Source organism: Melanotaenia boesemani, chromosome 9, assembly GCF_017639745.1.
Source record: "Melanotaenia boesemani isolate fMelBoe1 chromosome 9, fMelBoe1.pri, whole genome shotgun sequence".
NCBI classification, from domain to species: Eukaryota; Metazoa; Chordata; class Actinopteri; order Atheriniformes; family Melanotaeniidae; genus Melanotaenia; species Melanotaenia boesemani.
Window position 1 is genome coordinate 36,055,435 of NC_055690.1, and position 22,831 is coordinate 36,078,265.

Genomic DNA, 22,831 nt, shown 5'->3' on the forward strand with positions numbered 1-22,831 from the left:
CAACCAGGATGGGTTAAATGCAGAGAAAGAATTTCCCAGCTGGGATTAATAAAGTAGGAAAAACAACTGTGTCTCTTTAAATTACCTTCAGATAAATTTAAGCAAAGCTTTGCTCTGGATAAAAAGATCCCCCTGATCAAAAACCATCTTGATGCTCTGGGCTTGTTCTCTGTTCTCGTGGAGGATGGAATGTTATTTACACAGCATCTTTTTTAGAGCTCAGCTTCTTTTCCGTCACTAAAACGCTCCACAGCTGCAGAGTAATCAAAATATTTGTGCAGATGACAGGACTCAGAGCTGTTCTGGAGGTCTGAGGTGCACAGTGTGAAGGGAAATGGTGAGAGTACAGTACCTTGTGGTGCTCCAGTGCTGCTGACCACCATTCAGAGATGGTGAAACTCTGAGCTAATCAGTCACAAAAAAGAGAAAAGTCTTTTATTCCGGGTGTTTCATTGTGGAGGATGAGTGGAGGGCCTTTGATGTATGGGTGCCCAGGGGCCCCTCATCATCCTGCCAGCCTGGCCCCTGCACCACAGTCAGGGGCGACATGAGACCCAGGAGTCCGTCACACTATCGCCGTCCTTTCCGCTCCATTGTTTGTGTCCGGCAGCTTCTGCGATGCCCTGCGACCCTCTTGAAGAAAACAGGCTGTGTGTGAGCGCCGCTGGGGCTGCTGGGTATTTATGGAAACACACCAGCTCTGAATCACTTCCCACTTCACCCGGGATCGCTATGCGTGTGTGTGTGTGTGTGTGTGGCTATTTCTGGCAGCAGCAGTGTGTTCTGAGCTGGCCAAACTGGAAACCAACAACTTGAACAACATCCGCTCCCAGTCCACCACCTCAGACGTGTTTCCGTCACTTCAGAGGACGTTCCTTTGACTTTCATTCAAATGCTGGACGCCGACTGTCCTGAAAGTCGAGCTTTAACTCTTAAAACAACTTTTCATGAAAACTGGAGGAGAAAACTTCATAGTTTCTGTTGTGTGTTTGTTTTCCTCCTGAAAAGGTTTGGTCACTGTTGATCAGTGTGTTATTTCTACAAAGTTCTGTTAGTAATAAATTCTGCTTTCTTCTTCTGGTCTTTATGCTGCTACATCTATTCATACATTCATTTTACATCATTTTAGCCTCATTGGATTAAAAGGTTCAGTTTCTACATGCTGGCTCAAATAAAGTAATAATAATAACCAGTGGGACCAAAACCAATAAAAAATTGGCTCGGAAATTTAAGGGTTCATGAAATGACTGTAATAAGTTTCCTCATTAAGAATCTGGTCAGTACAGCAGCCTAAAGCTGAGGGAACATGAGGAAGATTAAATCACTAAATTATTCACAAGACGAGAATAATCAAACAAAACACCGACATTAAAAGGAAGAAGCTGCTTACAGGAGGAGGAATATGGAGAAGAATAGAAATGAGTTTTATCTGTGTTTGAACATGGCCTTTTTCATGATGGCTGCTCAGGGTTACAGAAACACCTGAAGGCAGATTTAATGATTAAAGGGTTTCCTGTGAATCATTAGGGCGTCACAAAGCTGATCTCTGCTCGGTAACGCCTGCCCGTCTGTTAATGTTTGAAGACTTTATGAGTCTTTGTCTTCCTGTTTTCTGGCTGAGGGGACATGTGGCAGCTGCTGCTTTACCACCCGGAGGATCCTGTTGACCTCGGTCAGATTTACTAACACTGGCCGGTTCGGTTCTTCATAAATTCCCAGAGGAGGTTCAGAGGCTTCGGTCCTGGGAGGATGCTTCATGTCTCTGAACATCATAATAACTTTATTACTTATAATAAATGTATTAAAAATATGGAAATCCAAATATATAATTTCTGATTTTGCATCTATTGGAAGATCTTATCCACACTCGTAAATCTGGACGTGTTGGAAATTTACAGTCGGCTTCCGGCCAGTCAGCAATGGGCACTCCCTGTTGCCATGGCGCCAAGTCGGTGAACGGGATGAATCACTGATCAGACTTTGTCCAGCTGAACGTTCGGTGCTGGGCGTGAATGAGGTTTCACAATGAAGCCAGAAGTGTTAGGGGTCCGTTGGAGTGTGTGCACTTAGAGGCCACACACAACAGGCGTGCATATGTGTGTAAACACCTTCACACACAGGTTTGTCCTGCACGTGAGTTAAGCAAACCTTCTTCAAAAAGATGATGAAGACGCTCCATGAAAAGACGTCCGACAGACGAACTTCAGATTTCAGTGTTTTTTTAACGTTCTCCTTTAACCCCTCCTCCATCGGTGGTTCAGATAACCTCCTTCTAGGAGGAGGCGGATGTGTTGCCATGGTGACAGGCTTCTGTTATAAAGTTTGACTGATATCAGAGAGGGTGGGGTCTTATCAGCATGTCAGAGATGGAAGCCAACAGAGTTATGCAACCCTCCTGTCCTGAAATGGAGGCGTTCATGTGTCACAACATAATGGGAACAAAGTTAATGATCACAACAAGCTGCTTCTGGTCTTTTTAAAGGGACGTTGTGTCAGAATTACCGCCATCTAAAGTTGGAATCATGTCGCGCATTCTATCGTCTTACTTTCTCAAACAAAACAGCAGCCGCTGTGTATCAAAAAGCCTCAACACAGATGAAAGCACGTCAGCCCATAGTTAACAGAGTTCCCTCTGTTACACACAAAGAACTGTTAACTTTCAACTTCTGAAGTTGAAAGTTTACTTTATTCACCACTGCCATATTCACAACAATGCAATTTGCCTACTTCCTCTTAATTCACAATACCAGCAACCGGACTTCCGCCCCTTCACAATACCAGCAACCGGACTTCCGCCCCATCACAATACCAGCAACCGGACTTCCGCCCCATCACAATACCAGCAACCGGACTTCCGCCCCATCACAATACCAGCAACCGGACTTCCGCCCCATCACAATACCAGCAACCGGACTTCCGCCCCATCACAATACCAGCAACCGGACTTCCGCCCCTTCACAATACCAGCAACCGGACTTACGCCCCATCACAATACCAGCAACCGGACTTCCGCCCCATCACAATACCAGCAACCGGACTTCCGCCCCTTCACAATACCAGCAACCGGACTTCCGCCCCTTCACAATACCAGCAACCGGACTTCCGCCCCATCACAATACCAGCAACCGGACTTCCGCCCCATCACAATACCAGCAACCGGACTTCCGCCCCTTCACAATACCAGCAACCGGACTTCCGCCCCTTCACAATACCAGCAACCGGACTTCCGCCCCATCACAATACCAGCAACCGGACTTCCGCCCCTTCACAATACCAGCAACCGGACTTCCACCCCATCACAATACCAGCAACCGGACTTCCGCCCCTTCACAATACCAGCAACCGGACTTCCGCCCCTTCACAATACCAGCAACCGGACTTCCGCCCCTTTACAATACCAGCAACTGGACTTCCGCCCCATCACAATACCAGCAACCGGACTTCCGCCCCTTCACAATACCAGCAACCGGACTTCCGCCCCTTCACAATACCAGCAACGGGACTTCCGCCCCATCACAATACCAGCAACCGGACTTCCGCCCCATCACAATACCAGCAACCGGACTCCCGCCCCTTCACAATACCAGCAACCGGACTTCCGCCCCTTCACAATACCAGCAACCGGACTTCCGCCCCATCACAATAGCAGCAACCGGACTTCCGCCCCATCACAATACCAGCAACCGGACTTCCGCCCCATCACAATACCAGCAACCGGACTTCCGCCCCTTCACAATACCAGCAACCGGACTTCCGCCCCATCACAATAGCAGCAACCGGACTTCCGCCCCTTCACAATACCAGCAACCTGAAACTGGCATCAGCAGCCCCATTTTTTTGTTACGGTAAAACCAGCTCATAAAGCCTTCCCTCAGGTTTTAGTCTGGCTCTGCCACAACTGTAAAGGCCAGTTTCCACTGGGTGTGTGTGCATCACGTTCTGGCTGCACCGCGGCCTCCGCAGCCACATACAGCCATGGGCAGCTATTTTAGTAAATGTTTTGGTTCCCACCGGGCGCTACTGTGCATGCCAGAAGCATGCCAGAAGCGTGCCAGAAGCATGCCAGAGGCGCCTTGTCGTGGCTCTCCACTAAACATATACACTGTGTTTTGACAGAGACACGTCCATAATGTGTCAAGCTCAGCAGTTCCAATAGGGGCAGACAGGAAATCAGACACAGGAGCAGTGTAAAAGCTTCCGGTAATTTTCAAAATAAAAGCTCCCGTGCAGATTTGCGCTGGTAAACAATGTAACCGGTCAGGGGATCTGTTTATTTTCATCATGGACGACGAGATGTTTATCCTGGAAGTGGAGAATCACAAGATTCTCCTGTGATTTCGTGATCTTGTGGATCTAGCTAGGCAGACTGAACTTGCGGACGCTCCGCATCTGACATGCTCGCGGTGTGGACTGATCTGCCACGGAGGTCGGAACGAATCTGCGGCGCAACTGTAACGTGGCCCATGCACACCTGGTTGAAGTTAGGGACACACTTTACTGTGGAAGTGACTAAAACTACGTAAACACGCACTTGTACCAACGAGGCTGGTGTATTTTAGCCGAAACTGCTGTTGTGCTGCCCATGGTAACCATGGTAACAAGCAACACTGTGTAACAACACCGAATGAAAAATTTAGGCAGCAGCCTTGATTTACTTGTCGAGGAGACAGCTGCAGACTCAGCTTCAGTCTTTCGCCTTGAGCTCTTTCTACCTTTCGTATTGTCTAGTCACGCTGCCTCTAAGTCCTCTTTTTCTCCTTCTTGGTGATGGTGAAACGGATCCTGTGCTGCTGCTGCATATGCATGGCCCTGCATTTTTGTGAAGAACAATTTAACAAATTTTCCAACCTGCCGGGGCAGTAAGCCTCTCGTTTATCTCCTCCTGTGCGCTGGCTCACAGGGAAAACACGTAGTTGGTCCTATTTGTAGTTTCAAGATGGCAGATCGCCATGGCGCTTCCATACAGGCTTACCCATCATATGTATAAACAAATCTATGATAACACATATTATACATGCAGACATGGATTCTGGCCAGAAAACAGAAAATGTTACACAGTGTGCCTTTAAAAATGTATTTATTTTAATTTTTTTTATTTAATTTTATTTATTTATCATTACTGATTTATTTCATATTTAATTATATTTTAATTTAGTCCTGTCTTTATTTTGTTTTTTTCCATTGACTGAAGCAAATATAATGAGGGGTTCTGGTTACTCTGGGAACAGGCTCCTTGTTTTGGTTGTTTTTTAACTTTTGATTCATTTTAACTCCACAGAATCAGTTGCAGCCACTGTGACCGTAAAAATCGTGAAACCCTCTTTAATAAATCTGAACTGGATTAAAACTTTTGTACATTTAAATTTAAGATGAAAATTTATTTAAAGTGAAAACACTCAACTTTTTTACTTTTTACTTTTACATGGAGACAGACCATGGTTACCAGCATCCACCCACCAGAGGACACCGGTTTTTTCAGCTCTTTGATTGATGGCTTTCTCCACCCTTTCTCCTCAGGTTCCCCCCTTCCCGTCCCCCCTTCCCCGGCTCCATCATGCCCATCCTCAAGAACCTCCCAGTGCGCCTGAAAGGTGGTGGTCCGACTTTAGACAACGCCCTATTCATCCGCAGGATGAGCCTCAACATCACGCCCCACCACAATCCCTTTGAAAATGACGATGATGGTATCCATGGTAATGGCAGCCATGGCCACCACTGGTCACCTGGCAACTCTCTGCTGGACGGTGCCGTGCCCAGGGACCGCAACCCGTTTGAGGACGAGGAGGATGAGAACGAGGCCAATGAGGGGAAGAAGGGAAGCGGAGGAGGCTCAGGAAAGGGTTCCTTCACCTTCAAGTCGCCGCTGAAGAGTCTCGACAAGCTGAGGAAGAACCTGAGAATGTCGGGGAGGAGCAAAGACAGTGGCACGCCATCTCCTCAGGGCTCCATGCAAGGGACACCTTCACCGTCACAGAAGAAGAGGAGAGGGAGGAGGAGCTCAGAGGGAAGTCTGCTCAGGTAGGCTGGAACGTCGGGAGGAGGGTTGAACCCACTTCCTGTGGGCATGATCATGATCTTTCACTTGAAAGCTTACTTCCTCACCCACCCCCACCCCCCCTATACAGGGATGTTAAAAAAGGCTAGATTCAGTTGATTGTCTGTGGTCTGTCTTCCAGGTTTGCAGGGAAATATCGAGACTCCCTCAGCTCCCGCAAGGATTCACTCACCAACGGCGAGCTGAACGGTTCAGAGAACGACGGTGACTCCGTCAGCCTCCGCCTGTCCCTCAAGAAAATGATGAACCTGGGGAAGCTGAAGAGGGAGTCCATGGCTGACCGCTCATCGCAGAGCCCCGAGGACCAGCCAGTGCAGGAGGAGGTGGTGGAGGAGGTAAAACCCAGAGAGCCTCTGTCAGGTAAGAGAACAAGACCTGGCCCCGATGCAGTTATTTAGTACCAGCCTTCACCTGCTAGCATAGCAACGTTAATGCGATATGTGTGCATATGAGGGGTGTTTCCATCATTCCAATGGCACACAGAACAGAGCCTGATGGTCAACATTGCTATGACAACAGTGTCTTCTGAGCCTGGTTGTTAATGTTGCTATGAGAACAATGTCTTCCCTCTCCATAAAAGGTGTGTCCCACTTCAGGGTCTGCACACTTCGGAGTGTGTTCTTCGAAGGCTCCTTCAAATTCTGGGACAGTACTTCACACACCGCGATGACGTATGTGGCCGATGAATCCGCACTTCAAAGTGTGCAGACCCTGAATTAGGACACGCCAAAAGTCTCAGATGCAGCCACAAAGGCTCAGATTTCAGTTGATTTCAGGCTCGTTGCAAACCTTCAACAAACTGTCACTGTGTAAAAGTCAAACAAATTCTTACACTGTGGGCAGCAGAAGAGTCTGCTGAACACACAGATGTTTTTTTATGATTCTACTGTGTTCTGTCTGGTTGTCATGGCAGGTTAAAAAGACCCCTCCCCACCTGATTTGAGGAGAAAAAGTTGTAAATGAATGAAACTCAATGGAGCCAGTGGTGGGTGCACTTTGTGCTGAGAGGGGATTTGGGAGAAAACCCTGAGACCGATCCTAACGATGGTCACATTGGGTGAAAGAAGGGAAAATACCTTCGTTTTGATATGTAACTTGTGTATGAACATAAAAAACTGTAGATGTAAAAGAATCTTGTTTGAGAAGTTTTCTGATTAAGTTTGAGGAGTAAAATTCGTGTGACATCATCACCCCAGAGTGTACACGCTTTAAAGCAAATTTCTAAAATTTCAAAAACCTTAAATTATGATTCTCTATGATTGTGAAATATATTAAACATTCTTTTTAGACATAAAAAGTTTTGAACATCATGACCCTTTTAAACTTTGAATGAAGTTTCTATAAAAGTATTCACTACTTATAAGACGTGTGATAGATAAAATCATTTTGATGGGAGAAATTGAGCACTTTTTGTGATTTTCAGGAAAAATCGTGCATGTATCGCCAAAATTTATAACAAACTTTTTCTGATCAGGCCACGTGTTGATGTATTTTTTTATTTGGATTTTTTTAAATGCAGAGCAACTTATGAGCAGAAGTTGTTATGGAAATGGAAGAAGTGAAACAATAATCTGCAGTAATAAGTGGATTAAGTATGAGAGATTAGAATATGTCCCATAACACTGTAAACATTGCCCCCCCCCCCCCCCCCCCCCACACACACACACACACTAATAGCTGGATTTCTTTGTAGTTCTGATAAGGTTGGTTATTCCTAACATCATCCTGGTATCTGACATCGTCAAACTACTATGTGAATTTTCTCAGTTTTTATGATGAAACTTATTCATTTAAAACTGATTGTTGGGAAGAAGAAGCTGATATTTCTAGTGTAATGTTGCAGTTACACAGTATGAGGTTCTGTGAACGGGATGAATGATCCAGTTACTGGCTGCTGATTTGATAACTGGTTAACAGGAAGTCAGCAGGAAACTGGATCAGCTGTTCAGCATCACACCTGTCAGGTACTTGCTCTAATGTAAAACAAAATGAAAAGTTTGTCCTTGAACGTACGACTGAACAGATTCAGAAGACGTGTTTGTGTAGAAGAAATGCTGCTTTGAGTTGGGTTATGATGCAGGTCCCGTCTTCAGGTATTTTCCTTCTGTAAACGCAGCGGTCCAGTTTTATAATCCAGTTTGTTTTAACACAACACAGCTGATCTTATCCGCTCCCTCCACCATCTGTGGGACGCTGACAACGAACGCTGGAAGGGCCGGGAGTCAGTGAAGGTGACAGAGTTGCAGGGAAGCCACCAGACACTGGTGTCTGAGTGGGAAGTGTTTTGTTTCCTCGTTAGGAGCTCGGCTGGTATAATTACTGACCTTTCTGGGACCAGCAGTCGTTATGGGTCATTATGGGGTCTGAAGCCTGGTCCTGAAGAGGCAGAACAGTATTTCCAGATGAAATTAACGTGTGAATCAAGGTTTGGTTGAATGGAAGTTAATACAATGTCTATATAATGGTTACTGTCCAAGCGTGTGTGTGTGTGTGTGTGTGTGTGTGTGTGTGTGTGTGTGTGTGTGTGTGTGTGTGTGAGATATTATAAATATGTGCCGTCCTGGAAACTTTCTAAGGGCGTCTATTGTTTATCCCACCCTGTTTACCCGGCCATTAGAGTGTGTGTGAGTTCCTCCACACCCTTGTTTACATGTTCATACATTATTATCCTGCTGTTTACTTCTAGTTCAAACACTTCCTTTATTTTCTCTGTTAATCATTCGGTTTATAAAATATCAGGAATGTTGATGTTTTAGTGACTTTAAAATCTCTGATCTTTGACCTCATGATGCATTTCTGCTCAGAACTGTAAACCTCTGTCATCATTACACCAGCCCACACACTGACTCCTCTCTCACCTGGAAAGCTGATTCAGGTTTGAAGGTCAGGGTCATTTTATTGAAGGTAAATTAGATTTGCAGTAAAAAGGAGAGGCCACCCGAACTAAACGCGATAACAGGTTAACGCGATAAAGTGGGAACTCCTCTCATCTAAGGCCAGGCGTTTAAAAGTTAAAGTAAAGATAAATAATATAAAAAATTCTGCTGCTGTCCTGGTTTTCTTCTGGACTTTCAGCTCCTGTTCATCTGCTGTAGAGAGCTTTTAGTCCTTCTTTAGTTCTTCTTCTGTCCTCCACGTGTCCAGTTTCTGCCTCCACGCTGAGATAAGCCAGGTGTTTGGAAATCTCCTTGTTGCTGCAGAAATCCTGTTTTCTGTCTGTCAGACTCTCTGATCTTTGCTGGTTTCACACATGAATATAAGAAACGGGAACAAATGATGCCTGAAGTTCCAGTTTAAACCGGTTCTTTGCTATGTTCTCTGTTAATGTGTCGACACATCTCTGCTTCATCCTGCGGGTTAGGAGCCTTTTTTATCCTGAAGGGTTCCGAGTTAAGATCCTCGGAACTGGTCTGGTACCAGGACCTGGACTGGATCTGGTACCAGGACCTGGACTGGAACTGAAACCAGGCCTGGACTGCTAATGAGGGGAAGGAAGCAGAACATGTCCAAAGAAAATCTTTGAAAGACCTTCAGAAAACTGGAGAACTGTAGATCTAGACCAGTTTAGAAAGTTACAACAAAGTCAGAGATGAAGATGTGAAAACCGGATCAAGACTTTAAACTGGGACTCTGGACCAGGTTTCTGGACCAGGACACTGGAACCATGACTGTGGACCAGGTCTGGGGTACCTGGTTAATGTTCCTGCCCTGCAGCGACTTCTAATAAAGTTTTGGGTTTTCGATGGACTGTGACGTTCTGGAGGCTCAGATGAGGGTTTATTTTCAGACGCTGGTAAAACCACCGGATCAGCAGGTCAGGTTACAGGTGGGTGTGTGATGATGGTGATGATGAAGATGATGCAGGTACAAACAGCTCTGACATTTTAATCCTGTTTATTGAAGAAACAAAGCAGCTCTGTGAGAGTCCAGCTGCCAGACTCTGATCCAGGTCCGCTTCTGAGTCGGAGTTGTGTTAAACTGTTAAAGCTGCTCGCATCAAGAAACACAAAGAGGAAAATGCTTCATTTAATCTGTGAAACACAAAGCAGAGGCTGCAAAGAAAAAGCTAAATCTAAGCTGAACTGCTCCGAACGCCGGCAGAGACCAAGGAAGAAATCCCAAAATGCTTCACTTTGTTCCAGAAAGACATGAATTAGTGAGGAATACAAAACATTCCTGAAGAAAATTCTGACTTTGAAGAAACATTATGAGGTCTGAGATCTGCAACCGACAGCTGCAGAAACGAAAGGAGAAAAGTTTAGAATAGTCATAGTTAGAACGTTCATTAACCCTTTCCTGACAGGGCCGAAGTGACTTTCCTACAATAAATTAAATTCATCCTCACAACTACCAGGGCTGTAAGTATAATCCTGGTCTCTATACGAAGCTGAGACGGATCAGAATCCAGATATGTGTTACTGTGTCAGAGTAAATTCATCTGGAACACAGTAGAAAATGTAAATGTTTCCTCCTCCTGAAAGAAAAACATGTTGCTTTCAGTGAAAACCAGAGAACAGCAGCCAGTTCATCTATGAACGAGTAAAGTCCTTTCTGAGGAGGAACGGGGCTGCAGCAGAAGGTAAAAGTCAACCTGAGCAGGTGTCCAGGTGGTTAATAGAGATGCAGGTAAATATCTCAGAAAGCCGTTGGCCGATGATGATGATGATGAACACCTCTATCAATGGTCAGAATCAGGAGGATCCAGGGATTTCCCCACATTGTCCTTCAGTTACGTCACACTGCAGGTCTTAATGTTTAAATCCACTGACATCTTCATCACGCTGACATCTTCATCACGCTGACATCTTCATCACGCTGACATCTTCATCACGCTGACATCTTCATCACGCTGAGATCTTCATCACGCTGACATCTTCATCACGCTGACATCTTCATCACGCTGAGATCTTCATCACGCTGAGATCTTCATCACGCTGACATCTTCATCACGCTGACATCTTCATCACGCTGAGATCTTCATCACGCTGACATCTTCATCACGCTGAGATCTTCATCACGCTGACATCTTCATCACGCTGACATCTTCATCACGCTGAGATCTTCATCACGCTGAGATCTTCATCACGCTGACATCTTCATCACGCTGACATCTTCATCACGCTGAGATCTTCATCACGCTGACATCTTCATCACGCTGAGATCTTCATCACGCTGAGATCTTCATCACGCTGACATCTTCATCACGCTGACATCTTCATCACGCTGAGATCTTCATCACGCTGACATCTTCATCACGCTGAGATCTTCATCACGCTGACATCTTCATCACGCTGACATCTTCATCACGCTGACATCTTCATCACGCTGAGATCTTCATCACGCTGACATCTTCATCACGCTGACATCTTCATCACGCTGAGATCTTCATCACGCTGACATCTTCATCACGCTGACATCTTCATCACGCTGAGATCTTCATCACGCTGACATCTTCATCACGCTGACATCTTCATCACGCTGAGATCTTCATCACGCTGACATCTTCATCACGCTGACATCTTCATCACGCTGACATCTTCATCACGCTGAGATCTTCATCACGCTGAGATCTTCATCACGCTGACATCTTCATCACGCTGACATCTTCATCACGCTGACATCTTCATCACGCTGAGATCTTCATCACGCTGACATCTTCATCACGCTGACATCTTCATCACGCTGAGATCTTCATCACGCTGACATCTTCATCACGCTGACATCTTCATCACGCTGAGATCTTCATCACGCTGACATCTTCATCACGCTGACATCTTCATCACGCTGACATCTTCATCACGCTGACATCTTCATCACGCTGACATCTTCATCACGCTGACATCTTCATCACGCTGAGATCTTCATCACGCTGACATCTTCATGTTTTGATAAAGTGAAAGTAAAGAAAACATTTGAAAACTTACGGAAAAGAAGATGAAAAATGTGAAAGTCCCCATTAATAAAAACGTCACCATCACACCTAAACTAGCACTGAAGAAAGATTTGCTCCTGATGAGTCGTGATTCAACGCCTTGCATGGCAGCTTCCACCATCAGTGTGTGAACGTGTGTGTGAATGTGTGTGTGTGAACGTGTGTGTGAATGTGTGTGTGAATGTGTGTGTGTGAATGTGTGTGTAATGTATATGTAAAGCGCTTTGGGTTAAAGTGCTTTATAAGTACAGACCATTACCATATAACAACACAGAATTGTGATGTTCGTCTGACTTCTGTGACGCCAAAGTCGGATGAAATGCGACGCGACTGTTCAGACAGAGGTCGCTTCCACACAGATCGGATGCGTATCCGAACTAGGACCACATAGGGAGGTGGTCTGGGTCGGGTTTGTGCCGTTCAGACTGTCATTAAAAAATCCAAAATGAGTCACATATGAGCAAAAAATCGGAACTGAGCTGCAGAGTGAACGAATCCAGAGCGACGTGAAGCCAACAAAGTCCATGATAGGAAGAGAAGCCTTCACTATAAAACCTCCTGCGTCTCCATGGCAACCAGCAGGACCTTCATGGTTCATGTCAAACAAGAACACGTTAGCAGAGTTTTTAGAGCTGGAATCAAACTTTTCACCACTAACAGCAGCAGTAAGACCTGGTTTCTGGTTCTGGCTGCTAGCTCCAGAGTTTCTGTCCCACCGTGATGAGACGGACGTCTCCGGAACGAGCAGAGTCTCTGCTGTCATGTGACTCATGTTTGTGTGCAGAAACTAGCTGAAGCTCTAAAATGGACAGAGATGTTCTCCTGCTTTCTACATTCACATAGAACTGCTGGGGGTCTGAACTGTGTTTGGTTTGGATGGTGATGCTTGGTAGGGTCTTTCTTTGTCTACATTTACCTGATACAGATCCTAAATGTCCAGAAGAAAACTGCGCTGCACATAAACTGGATAAAAATCTCCTTCAAGAGATCGAAGATGATGCTCAGTTTTCTGTAAAACCGAGAAGAACTCTTTACAGTCTGATGTTTCAGCTCTGATTTATGCAGTTTTTTTACTTATTGGTAAAAACTTTTCCCCAAACCCTGTTTATACAATGTGATGCGTGTCTTCTGCCCCCTAGTGGCCACCTTTTGCATTATGATAAGTATTCTGAGTTATCACTGGTAATGAATTGAACATACATGTATGATATGATCTTTTCTTTGTTACGTTTAGTTAAAGTGCCAAATGAAGACATTTCCTTGGGTGTTGCGTTCAGGGTCCAGCTCCTACAGTCTAACGGTGTTCCTGTGAGGAGTTCAGGCGCTCTGCTGACCTCAGCTTGACTCTGTGTTTGGCTGCTCGTCGTCATGCATTCTGACTTCTCATGTTCTGAAGCTGAGAACCGAGCCCATGGTTACGGTTAAGGAGCTGCATGCTGCAGGTATGCAGCTCGCTCCGCTCAGCACTGCTGCATGACCACCGGACCTGCCTGGTCCTGTTGCAGCACTACAATGATCCTCATCCAGAGTTCAGAGCTAATGTTCCATAAAATCTCATCACAGATGGAGCAGAGTGATGCCTGCCTGGTAAACATTAATCAGACGAGTGCCGTCATCCGTCTCCTTTCCACAGCGTGTGATTACAACACATCCAAACAGGCAGCGGTGAGGACGATCTGGAAGCTTCCGTCCGTGTGATGGAAGCAGCTGGACTGTTTTAAAGCTCAGCCGACCAACGCACAGATTTCTGTTGTGAAATCAAATATTTGTTGGTTTGTTCAGAGAATCTGAGCTGTGTGTTTGTGGGTCTGCTGGTAGAGAACAAACCATCATCACTGCTGTGATGCTGCTGATAAGATCAACTCCTGCAGGTTGTACGTCCATGAACCTGACAGATACAAAACTGAGCTGTATGAAGAAGAATACGTACAGCTGGAGAGGAATGTCGTCCCATTCTGGTCTGATGCAGGATTCTAGCTTCTCTACAGTCCTGGACCTTGGTTGCTGGATTCCTGCTTCAGTGATGCTCCAGATGTTGTGTACTGGTGAAAGGTCTGGACTGCAGGCAGGCCAGTTCAGCAGCCGGACTCTTCTTATGAGGCCAGATCAGTCTCAATAAGAATGAACTCACGCCAGGTGTTTCACAAATGCACACGCTCTGGTTTGCATTCGTATTTCAGAATCGGAAATGCACACAATCTGTTTCACAAATGCACACGCTGTGGTTCACAAATATAATTTTGAGGCACACTTGTAAGATTATACGAATTGCTGAACGTGCATTTACGAACTGCTTCTCATTTGTGAACATCTCTGCATTCGTGAGAGAATTCTCTGCGGTGGATTTTGAGACTCCCCTGACGCCGCAGTGTAACGAATCTCACCATTGGTTGACTAATCTGTCAATCAAATTTCCGAGTGTGATTGACAGATTCATCAGTCAATCAGTTAATTCGATAACATTACATGATCTACAACGAGGGAATGTAAGATAAATGTGTTACTTACAGGTTGTGATTGTTGCGTCTCCTCCATGTCTGCCCGCTAGTTGGACTTTAACTACCATGCTCAAATAGCAGTATTAGCTCTGCGACAGGTCTAAAAGTGTGGAGAAAATGTAAGTAGCAGTATGATTGGCTGAATGCAAACACACCTGATTGACTGATGAATCTGTCAATCACACTCGGAAATTTGATTGACAGATTAGTCAACCAATGGTGAGATTCGTTACACTGCGGCGTCAGGGGAGTCTCAAAATCCACCGCAGAGAATTCTCTCACGAATGCAGAGATGTTCACAAATGAGAAGCAGTTCGTAAATGCACGTTCAGCAATTCGTATAATCTTACAAGTGTGCCTCAAAATTATATTTGTGAACCACAGCGTGTGCATTTGTGAAACAGATTGTGTGCATTTCCGATTCTGAAATACGAATGCAAACCAGAGCATGTGCATTTGTGAAACACCTGGCGTGAGTTCATTCTTATTGAGACTGATCTGGCCTCATATCTTCTCCTGTGAAGCTGCTGTGATGGATGCAGGATGTGGTTCAGCATCGTCTTGCTGAAATCTGCAAGGTCTTCCCTGAAAGAGACGTTGTCTGGATGGGAGCAGATGTTGCTCTAAAACCTCCATGTACTTTTCAGCATTGATGGAGCTTCACAGATGTGGAAGCTGCCCACGCCATAGGCACTAATGCAGCCCCATCCCATCAGAGATGCAGCTTTTCACCTGTCCACTGATAACAAGCTGGATGCTCCCTCTCCTCTTTAGTCTGCAGGACACGCCGTCCATGCTTTCCACAAACTAGTTCACATCTTCATCCAGGTTTCCACTTTGCCTCAGACCATTTTAAATGAGCTTTGGTCCAGAGAAGACGGAAGAAGCTGGTTCTGGATCCTCTTCACATCTGGCTTCTTCTCTGCATGATGGAGCTTTAACCTGCATTAGTGGGTTTCAGGGATGATTAGTTGTCAGATGCTCCTCCAGGTGTTTCTGGTTTGTACCAGGTACTTTTCCAGCCTTTTGTTGCTCCTGGTCCAACTTTTTCCAGATGTGTTGCTGCTCTATTCTTAACTGTTAAAAAGATCAAAGTAACTGTACCAGAAAGTTGTATTTAATATCGTTGGTCTGATCCAAACCATCGGACACCTGCAGCTTGTCTCCTCGTCTTCATTCATTGGTTTTTATTTTGACTTTCTTTGCTCTACTACCACCTTTTTGCACATATATACATTATAAACATCACTGTCAAGGGTTAAAACATATATTTTGCAGCGTTGACATGGTAACACATCCAAGGTTAGCAGCTCAGAGTCCCAGAATGTCCCAGGATGATGTGTCAGGATGGGATTATAGTTGATTTTAATTACATCTGCTGTTTGTCACAGCTTCTAGTTTGCAGCGTCCTGAAGACGACTGTAGAGGCAGCGTGGGGGGACGCTGTGAGCTTAAATCTAATTTACTTGTGTCTTTACCAGCCACAGCTCCCCTGACCTGATGTGATGATCCCATATTGTTCCCATGGTTACGGTTCTCTGGACGTGACCGTCCTGGATGTGGACGGTCATGTCCACCATGGACCTGATTGCCGTCGTGAATATGTGCTTGAAATATTTTCAGCCTCAGAGTTGTCCTGCATGTTGATGCGGAGGTGTTTCCATCAGCTCATGCTACAAAGAAAGTCCAGCTTTCAGGAGACTCGTGGTTTTTGTGAGTACCTGGAATCTGCTGCCTCCAGGTCTTAACGAGGGGAGGGGGTTGGAGAGGGTGCTGAAAGACTGGCGTAATGTTCCCATGTGGAATTTACCCTTGACCAAGTCGGTGTGTTTCATTAATCCACTCATGTTACCGGCGTGTCCCTGCAGGACTAGAAGCTGGAATATGAGACGGGAATTTCAGACTCAGAACTGTGAAACGCCGGCTGATACGTCAGCCACATCAGAGCTGAGTGATCATCATGCAGCTGTGGCTTATCAGCTTCGCCAGCAGGAACCACGCGGACCGGGTCCGGAGGATTCTTCAGCTCTGCTACAGCGTTGGCTGTCAGCCTCAGACAGCTGATTAGATTCAGGCCGGTTACTGGTCCGCCATCAGCAGTGTGCTGACTTCCTGTCAGGAACCACAGCTAAGTCTGACATGAGCGGTCGCGTCCTGAAGCTCCTGCAGCCAACAGGCCGGAATGCTCTGACCAAGAAGTGACACAGGAAAGTTTCATAAGATTGAGTTTAGCTTTATTCATACAGCACCAATTCACGACAAAGTCATCGCAAGGTGCCTTTACTGACATGATCCCATTCACCAACGTCCAGGTATGATCCACATCACTCTAGTTTACAATAACTGGCTTCACATAAACCATAAAAATAGTTGCTTAGCTAATGGTGAGTACCAGGAAGGAAAACCTCCATCAGGACCAGGACCAGGAAGGAAAACCTCCATCAGGACCAGGACCAGGAAGGAAAACCCCCAAAAGGACCAGGAAGGAAAACCTCCATCAGGACCAGGACCAGGAAGAAAACCTCCATCAGGACCAGGACCAGGAAGAAAACCTCCATCAGGACCAGGACCAGGAAGAAAACTTCCATCAGGACCAGGACCAGGAAGAAAACCTCCATCAGGACCAGGAAGGAAAACCTCCATCAGGACCAGATCCAGGAAGGAAAACCTCCATCAGGACCAGGACCAGGAAGGAAAACCTCCATCAGGACCAGGACCAGGAAGGAAAACCTCCATCAGGACCAGGACCAGGAAGGAAAACCTCCATCAGGACCAGGACCAGGAAGGAAAACCTCCATCAGGACCAGGACCAGGAAGAAAACCTCCATCAGGACCAGGACCAGGAAGAAAAACCTCCATCAGGACCAGGACCAGGAAGAAAACCTCCATCAGGACCAGATCCAGGAAGAAAAACCTCCATCAAGACCAGGACCAGGAAGAAAACCTCCATCAGGACCAGGAAGGAAAACCTCCATCAGGACCAGGACCAGGAAGGAAAACCTCCATCAGGACCAGGAAGAAAAACCTCCATCAGGACCAGGACCAGGAAGAAAACCTCCATCAGGACCAGAACCAGGAAGGAAAACCTCCATCAGGACCAGGACCAGGAAGAAAACCTCCATCAGGACCAGAACCAGGAAGGAAAACCTCCATCAGGACCAGGACCAGGAAGAAAACATCCATCAGGACCAGGACCAGGAAGAAAACCTTCATCAGGACCAGGACCAGGAAGAAAACCTCCATCAGGACCAGGACCAGGAAGAAAACCTCCATCAGGACCAGGACCAGGAAGAAAACCTCCATCAGGACCAGGACCAGGAAGAAAACCTCCATCAGGACCAGGAAGGAAAACCTCCATCAGGACCAGATCCAGGAAGAAAAACCTCCATCAAGACCAGGACCAGGAAGAAAACCTCCATCAGGACCAGGAAGGAAAACCTCCATCAGGACCAGGACCAGGAAGGAAAACCTCCATCAGGACCAGGACCAGGAAGGAAAACCTCCATCAGGACCAGGACCAGGAAGGAAAACCTCCATCAGGACCAGGACCAGGAAGAAAAACCTCCATCAGGACCAGGACCAGGAAGAAAACCTCCATCAGGACCAGATCCAGGAAGAAAAACCTCCATCAAGACCAGGACCAGGAAGAAAACCTCCATCAGGACCAGGAAGGAAAACCTCCATCAGGACCAGGACCAGGAAGGAAAACCTCCATCAGGACCAGGAAGAAAAACCTCCATCAGGACCAGGACCAGGAAGAAAACCTCCATCAGGACCAGAACCAGGAAGGAAAACCTCCATCAGGACCAGGACCAGGAAGAAAACATCCATCAGGACCAGGACCAGGAAGAAAACCTTCATCAGGACCAGGACCAGGAAGAAAACCTCCATCAGGACCAGGACCAGGAAGAAAACCTCCATCAGGACCAGGACCAGGAAGAAAACCTCCATCAGGACCAGGACCAGGAAGAAAACCTCCATCAGGACCAGGAAGGAAAACCTCCATCAGGACCAGATCCAGGAAGAAAAACCTCCATCAAGACCAGGACCAGGAAGAAAACCTCCATCAGGACCAGGAAGGAAAACCTCCATCAGGACCAGGACCAGGAAGGAAAACCTCCATCAGGACCAGGAAGAAAAACCTCCATCAGGACCAGGACCAGGAAGGAAAACCTCCATCAGGACCAGGACCAGGAAGAAAAACCTCCATCAGGACCAGGACCAGGAAGAAAAACCTCCATCAGGACCAGGACCAGGAAGAAAACCTCCATCAGGACCAGATCCAGGAAGAAAAACCTCCATCAAGACCAGGACCAGGAAGAAAACCTCCATCAGGACCAGGAAGGAAAACCTCCATCAGGACCAGGAAGAAAAACCTCCATCAGGACCAGGACCAGGAAGAAAACCTCCATCAGGACCAGGACCAGGAAGGAAAACCTCCATCAGGACCAGGAAGGAAAACCTCCATCAGGCCCAGGACCAGGAAGGAAAACCTCCATCAGGACCAGGACCAGGAAGAAAAACCTCCATCAGGACCAGGACCAGGAAGAAAAACCTCCATCAGGACCAGGACCAGGAAGAAAACCTCCATCAGGACCAGATCCAGGAAGAAAAACCTCCATCAAGACCAGGACCAGGAAGAAAACCTCCATCAGGACCAGGAAGGAAAACCTCCATCAGGACCAGGAAGAAAAACCTCCATCAGGACCAGGACCAGGAAGAAAACCTCCATCAGGACCAGGACCAGGAAGGAAAACCTCCATCAGGACCAGGAAGGAAAACCTCCATCAGGCCCAGGACCAGGAAGAAAACCTCCATCAGGACCAGGAAGGAAAACCTCCATCAGGACCAGGACCAGGAAGGAAAACCTCCATCAGAGAGGAGCCCAGTGCATCATGGGACGTCCCCAGTTCTTCTCACATTTTTCTGTAAAATGAGACCAGAATCATTCTGTAGCTTTAAAGTCTCTGATCCAGTTTTTAGATTCATCCAAACTAAATGATAAAATGGAATCCATGTCCAGTTTGTTCAGTTTCTCTTTCAGGTTAAACTGTGTTCAGAGGAAAATAACTGAAGAGGAAATATTTGTGAGGCAGCTGTCCAACGTCCATCCATCCACCCATCCATCCATCCATCCACCTATCCATCCATCCATCCATCCATCCATCCATCCATCCACCTATCCATCCATCCATCCATCCATCCATCCATCCATCCATCCATCCACCTATCCACCCATCCACACATCCACTCATCCACCCATCCACCTATCCACCCATCCATCCATCCATCCACCTATCCACCCATCCACACATCCACTCATCCACCCATCCATCCATCCATCCTCTGATGTTTGCTTGTGGTGAATGAGCTGTCCTCGGTCCTGGCCAATCAGTGGCCAATTATCAGATAACTCTGAGTTGTGATCTTTCATTGGCCAGAAACAGCTGATCTGTCATGTGATCAGTCAGAAAGTGTGTTTCCGTCCTCCAGCTGAACCTCCGGACGACTGAGGAGGAGAAAAATGTAAAAACACAACTCGGATTACAGCCTGGACACACTCACACAATGCTTCTACTGTTCACACACACACAAGCAGGTAGATGTTCTGACTCAGCAGCTTCTTCACTTTCACTCAGAGTTCACCAAGTTCTCAGGAAACTGGACGGTTTTCACACCCGTGAAGCTCAACCTGCAAATTACAGTCCAGGGTGCTCATTTATAAAGCTTGCTTACGCACAAAAAGCGGCGTAAGTGACTTTCTACGGAAAGTTTCTGATTTATAAAAACTAACGTGGCGGGAAAATGTGCGTACCGGTACGTAAACTCTGAAACTTGCTTACGAACATTTTGGAGACGGGAAACTGGCGGTGCTGCTGGTGAGGTGATGAACTTCACCTTCATTCATGCATGCCATCATGCCATCATATCCGACACTAGTGCCATAGAATCATAAACACAGAAGCCTGAAATATAGATGCGTTCCTGAAATCATACCTGTAGCCGACTTATAGGCACCCCATAGGAATTTAATGTTGTCAGTGCAGTATGGTCTTACTTGTTTTGATCGTAAAGCAAATGCACTCATTTGTTCACAGAAGCCTAATTGTGACAAGGTGTGTAGTAATGAGTGTAATTACTGAGTAAACATAAATAGGTGAATTACGACCGTGCGTAATGCAGAACTTCACAATGGATGCGCTGGCACTCCTTGAAGATTACGCAAACGGCAGGATCAGGATGGAGAGAGTTTTTAGAGACCATCAAGATTTCCTGGCCAACGATGATGACTGGCTGATATGCCGATTTAGATTTCCTAGAGCAGTGCTCTTAAATCTATGTGCTGAGTTGGGCCCAGTGTTGGAGCGATCAACCCGCCGGAACCATGCCATACCCGCGCATATGCAGGTGCTGACAACTCTCGGGATTCTGGCAACCGGCTCTTTCCAGCGGGAATTAGCCGACAGGTAATTTTAATTTAATCTAAGCTGACATGTTCCAGCCCAACACTCAGTGGGTTTCAATAAGTTGTTACATTCCATTTTAGGTCTGGAATATCTCAGCCATCGCTGAGTAATGTAATGCCTGCCGTTTTGGATGGCATTATAAAAATGAGCAGTCGATACATAAAGTTTCCATACACTGTAGGGGAACAGGCCAACATTAAAAGGCAATTTGCAGCATCAACCGGTTTCCCAAATGTAATCGGCGCGATTGACTGCACTCACGTTGCTATAAGGGCTCCAAGTCAGAATGAGTTTGTCTACGTTAACCGAAAAAATGTGCATTCAGTTAACGTGCAAGTCATTTCCGACTCAAACTTGCTTCTGACAAATTTAGTGGCACGGTGGCCTGGGTCAACCCATGATTCATTCATCCTGGCACACAGCAGTGTAGGGAATAGACTGCAGGCAGGTGCTTCGCGGGATGGGTGGCTTCTCGGTAAGTATCAACATACACTGTGGAAATCTCAACAAAGTCTCTGTTCTGCAGGTGACAGTGGCTATCCCCTGAGACGCTGGCTCCTCACGCCTTTTGCGAACCCGCAAAGCGCAGAGGAGGCGCGCTTCAATTCCGTCCACGTTCGTGCGCGCTCTGTTGTGGAGCGAGCCATCGGCCTCCTTAAAAACCGGTGGCGGTGTCTTGATGCGTCGGGGGGGGAGACTTCTCTACCAGCCCAATAAGGTGTGCAGGATCATCATGTCGTGTGGTGTCCTGCACAACGTGGCACTGAGGAATGGTGTTCCCCTCCCACCTGGCCTCCCTCCCATTCACCATGAGGATCCTGACGCACAGCCCCCTCCCCGGCATGAAGACCACCAACGGGGAGCCAGGCTACGTCAGCAAGTCATGCAGCGTTTGTGAAAGGAATACAGTAGGCAAATCTCATTTTTTAACAAGTTCTTTTAATGACGTGGAAATTTCAGACAGTACAGCACACATTCCGCTAATTACATGACGGATTTGATGTAATTCATCACGAATTTCCTTCACAGCGTCGATGGTGTCCCTTTGTGTTTGGAGGACCGCATCTGTCAGCACGCGGCCACCTCCAGCTGTGCCGTGCGCCCGGGGCGCACTCGTGGTGGGTCTGACCATCTCCTCTGTGGATGTACCGGGGATCTCCTCACCCACTGCCTCCATCTGTAGAGTGACTGGAGATAAAAAAAAAAATGTTATTCGCTGCTTTTTACATGGCTGTTAAATTAAATCATTTACCGGTCTCTGCTGTGGCGTCCGCCTGGTCTGTGTCCCCCTCATTCTCTGGCACTATGCCGTAGATGCTTGCGGGCCCAAGAATGGAGGCTATTTTCAGCTCCAGCGGCGTGGGGTTTGGTGTGGCAGGACCCCCGCCTGTGGCACACATTCCCTGGCGGTGGCGTGCCATCCTCCTCTTTGCCTCCACCTTGAGATCCGACCACTTTTTTTTAATGTCTGGCACGGACCTCTCCGTCACCCCCACACTATTGACAGCTGCAACAACGTGTTGCCACTCTTCTGTTTTCCGTTTGTTGCTGATGCCACTACCGAGGCCGCCAAATAATATGTTTTTGCGAGCCTCCACCTCACCAACAAGTACCTCCACCTCCGTCTCCGTAAAATTACGCTTCCTCGTCTTTTCGGTTGCCATGATTTAGGTTTAAATAGCAGAGATCAGCTGGTTTATTTATATGCAGAAATGTCCATGAGGTGCTTTGCATTGACCATTTATAGTAGAATGTGGGCGTGTAGGGGGCGGGCTAGCAGCAGAATTCACTTGCGCAAGCTTTCAGGCAGAGTGTGATTTATAAAGGGAAAATTGCTTGCACCTGTGCGCACGCACGGTTTTATAAATCAGAATATTTT

At 46.7% G+C, this 22,831-nt stretch overlaps 2 protein-coding genes across 3 annotated transcripts in view; one reads left to right on the top strand and one right to left on the bottom strand.

Moving 5' to 3' along the window:
* The window catches only part of LOC121646286 (tumor necrosis factor alpha-induced protein 2-like), a 63,553-nt gene that overhangs the window by 28,761 nt on the left and 11,961 nt on the right, over positions 1-22,831 (top strand). For both annotated transcript variants that reach the window (XM_041995195.1, XM_041995194.1), the window contains exons 2-3: positions 5,518-6,018; positions 6,177-6,415. In XM_041995195.1, the coding sequence (XP_041851129.1) occupies positions 5,555-6,018; positions 6,177-6,415 (703 nt within the window). In that variant the 5' untranslated portion in view covers positions 5,518-5,554. The remainder of the gene's footprint in view (positions 1-5,517; positions 6,019-6,176; positions 6,416-22,831) is intronic.
* Positions 20,210-22,616, bottom strand: LOC121646311 (nuclear apoptosis-inducing factor 1-like). Its single transcript, XM_041995232.1, has 3 exons — positions 22,205-22,616; positions 21,860-22,140; positions 20,210-20,466 (listed from the first exon to the last, which is right to left on the bottom strand). The coding sequence occupies exons 1-2, from the start codon at positions 22,614-22,616 to the stop codon at positions 21,872-21,874; spliced, it is 681 nt and encodes a 226-aa protein (XP_041851166.1). The 3' UTR covers positions 20,210-20,466; positions 21,860-21,871.

Bases quoted from the DNA above. Each gene is read 5' to 3' on its own strand.
- LOC121646311 (XM_041995232.1), bottom strand. From the start codon at position 22,616: ATGGCAACCGAAAAGACGAGGAAGCGTAATTTTACGGAGACGGAGGTG. The intron at 22,141-22,204 runs GTAAATGATTTA...TTTTATCTCCAG, and splicing joins GGACGCCACAGCAGAGACCG to TCACTCTACAGATGGAGGCA.